At 40.7% G+C, this 3,240-nt stretch overlaps 1 protein-coding gene across 1 annotated transcript; it reads left to right on the top strand.

Moving 5' to 3' along the window:
- LOC133777786 (pentatricopeptide repeat-containing protein At2g36980, mitochondrial) lies at nucleotides 1-2,639 on the top strand. Its single transcript, XM_062217523.1, has one exon. It carries the CDS (start codon nucleotides 347-349, stop codon nucleotides 2,216-2,218), a length of 1,872 nt encoding a protein of 623 aa, XP_062073507.1. The 5' UTR covers nucleotides 1-346; the 3' UTR covers nucleotides 2,219-2,639.
- Nucleotides 2,640-3,240: the final 601 nt, after the last annotated feature.

Genomic DNA, 3,240 nt, shown 5'->3' with positions numbered 1-3,240 from the left:
ATCTCAGACCAACTGATACTAACATTTTACAGATTTATACTCTCCAGGGGAAAAAAAAGAAAAGGTGCGGTTGTAAGAAAAATTCTCCATTGCTCACTTCCTCTTTCTCGGTTCTTCTCTTTTCCATAATCGGTCGAACTCGAAGTCGTTTGAAGCCCGCCGGAGCCTGGCCTTCGTAAACGGACGCACCACACCGCCAGTCGCCAGAATCCTAGTCCCTCGAAACCTCTGCTTCAAGCTCCACAGCCGCCACGCCAGGATGGGATTACGACAAGGCATGAGCAGAGTCAAACATATTAGCTAAAGTAGGATGATGGGCATCGTTGAGTTTTGAAAATGGAATGATATGCAGTTGGAAGTAATTCGGGTTACATCTAAGATAGTGGCCTATGCGAAGTCGGGTCAAATCACTCATGCTCGCAAGCTGTTTGATGGAATGTCACATAGAGACTCCGTCGCTTGGAATGCAATGCTTGCTAGCTATTCTCAACTGGGTCTTCATCAAGAAGCTCTTTCTCTTTTCTGGAGCATGAGAATTATGGACACCAGGCCTGATCACTTCACCTTCACTTCGACTTTGAGTGCTTGTGCTGGTGCTTGTGAACTGCGGCACGGGACTAAAGTTCATGCTTTAATACTTGTTTTGGGTTACCAATCTTATGTGCCTATCAATAATGCGATGATTGATATGTATGGCAAGTGTCTGAGTCCTTCTAGTGCTACCAGAGTATTTGATGAAATGAATCTCAGAAATGATACATCTTGGTGTTCACTCTTGTTTGCGCGTACGAAGTCTTTTCAGTTTGACATCGCATATAAAGTGTTCTTAGCTATGCCGAGGAGAGTGGAGATAGCTTGGAACATAATGATAGCAGGTTATGCACGAAATGGGGAAATTGAACGTTGTTTGGCATTGTTGAAAGATATGTTGGAGAATTCATGTTGGCCGGATCAATGGACTTTTAGCTCTCTTATGAGTGCTTGTACTGAATCATCAGAATGTTTGTATGGATTCATGGTACATACCTTTATCATTAAAAGCGGTTGGAGTTCAGCAGTGGAGACAAGGAACTCACTTTTGAGTTTTTATGCTGAGCTAGGCTGTCGAGGTGATGCTATGAAGGTTTTCGATTCCCCTGGAAATCTAAGTCAAGTGTCATGGAATGCCATAATTGATGCAAATATGAAATTGGGTGACACTGAAGATGCATTTCTTGCATTTCATAAAGCTCCTGAGAAGAATATTGTTTCATGGACATCTATGATCTCAGGGTATGCGAGAAACGGGCATGGTGAACAGGCTGTTAGCTTCTTTGTTGAGATGATGAGGAATGGTTTCAAGTCAGATGATTATGCAATTGGAGCTGTGCTTCATGCTTGCTCGACCTTTGCAGTGCTAGGACATGGTAAAATGATTCATGGATGCATATTTCGTAATGGTTTCCATGGTTATGTTTATGCTGGCAATGGCTTAGTAAACATGTATGCTAAATGTGGGGATCTAGAAGGATCAAATCGAGCATTTGGCGAGATTCCAGATAAAGATCTGGTCTCTTGGAATGCCATGTTGTTTGCATTTGGTTTACATGGAAAACCTAACCAAGCTCTAAAGTTATATAAAAAAATGGTTGCAACTGGAGTAAAACCAGATAAAGTGACCTTCATTGGCTTATTAATGACTTGCAGCCATTCAGGGCTTATAGAGGAAAGTCGTGAGTTTTATGAAACTATGAAATCAGTTTATGAACTTTCCCCTGAAATGGATCATGTGGCATGCATGGTAGACATGCTTGCCAGAGGTGGTTATATATCAGAAGCAAAAGAATTGGCCACCAAGTATCTAGGAACAGTTTCTTCGGAGTTAAGCTCGTTTGAGGCTCTTCTTGGGGCGTGCTCTGCACATCAAGACTTTAGGTTAGGGACATACTTGGGAAAAGCTTTGAAGGACTTAGATCCGCATAAAGAAATAAGCTATGTGATGTTGTCAAATTTATATTGTGCTAGTGGGCAGTGGAATGAAGCTGAAATAGTTAGGCAGGCAATGCTAGACAAAGGAGTAAAGAAAATGCCTGGTTGTAGCTGGATTGAACTAAGAAATAAGGTAACAACTTTTGTTGCTGGTGACCATTATGCTCCACATAAGGTAGAGTTGCATAAGATTCTAAATTCCCTAGAATTTGAAATGAAGAATCCGTGTTTAGTTAGTTTCGAAAATTGAATCAAAAAGAGAAATCTGTATACTTACAGCATAGCTCATTCAATGTCGCTAGCAGGAAGCAGAACCATACATATCACCATGCAACTTTGTTAAGAACCAACTTTTTTGAAGTTTGAGATTGAGAGCGTTGCTGTACCATTAATCACAGAAGGCCGAGAGTAAAATGAAGAAAGGAATAAGTTGAAACTGCCAATTTTATTTTCTGTGTTGAATTTGGCTGCGTGGAGCTTGCATTGAGCATCAAAATGCTGCTCATATTTTTAACATGATCCATTCATTCATTCATGCTAGACTTAATTTGCTTTAAATTATTGATAAAAAGAAATGCGGCTCTGTATATATGTACAACTGTTCACCAGAGTGATGCCAGAAAACTGTACTTGTCCTTTTCTCTTTTAGTCAAAGGTCTATTGTGGATGTTTGTATTTGCGTTATAAATATTTACTCGAAAATAAAGAAACGAAATATGATGAGAAAATGTCTTTAAAAAAGCAAAGTATGAGAGATATAAGAGAAGAAAAAAGAGAAGGCTTTTCAATGCAAAACCACCTGTGAAGTCAAAGAAATTGACAAACATCTTATTTTTTTTGAAAAGATATCATCTTCATAACAAGGCCAAAAGAAGCCAACGGAATACAACTGACTACAACTCAGGAGGCAACCCTGGCCACCACACCTTAGTGTTGGACAAGCTTAGAGCCAATTTCGCCAAAGAATGAGCACTAGTGTTCATGATTCTATTAGCTGCACCTCTTTCAGCACACCTCCAAATTCGGGGATAAACACAGAGAAACTGAATTTAGAGCTTGGCAAACACGTAAACAATCTGACTCAACCCGTATATCCTTATAGCCCAGTCGAAGACACAAAACAAGGCCCTGTAAAATCGCCATCGCCTCAGTCACATGTGGCTCAATGGTAGAGTTCATCGGCACCGCGGAAGAGCCAAGGCAATGCCCTCCGTTGTCACTGATAACAGCCTGAGGCCCACCTTCATGTTTTCCTCATCAATCCCAGCGTCG

The sequence above is a fragment of the Humulus lupulus genome, chromosome 5, assembly GCF_963169125.1.
Source record: "Humulus lupulus chromosome 5, drHumLupu1.1, whole genome shotgun sequence".
Taxonomy (NCBI): domain Eukaryota; kingdom Viridiplantae; phylum Streptophyta; class Magnoliopsida; order Rosales; family Cannabaceae; genus Humulus; species Humulus lupulus.
Note: the sequence above shows the minus strand (reverse complement) of the source record. Positions and strands in the feature narration are given on the sequence as shown.

Coding starts and splice junctions, on each gene's coding strand:
- LOC133777786 (XM_062217523.1), top strand. CDS start 347: ATGCAGTTGGAAGTAATTCGGGTTACATCTAAGATAGTGGCCTATGCG.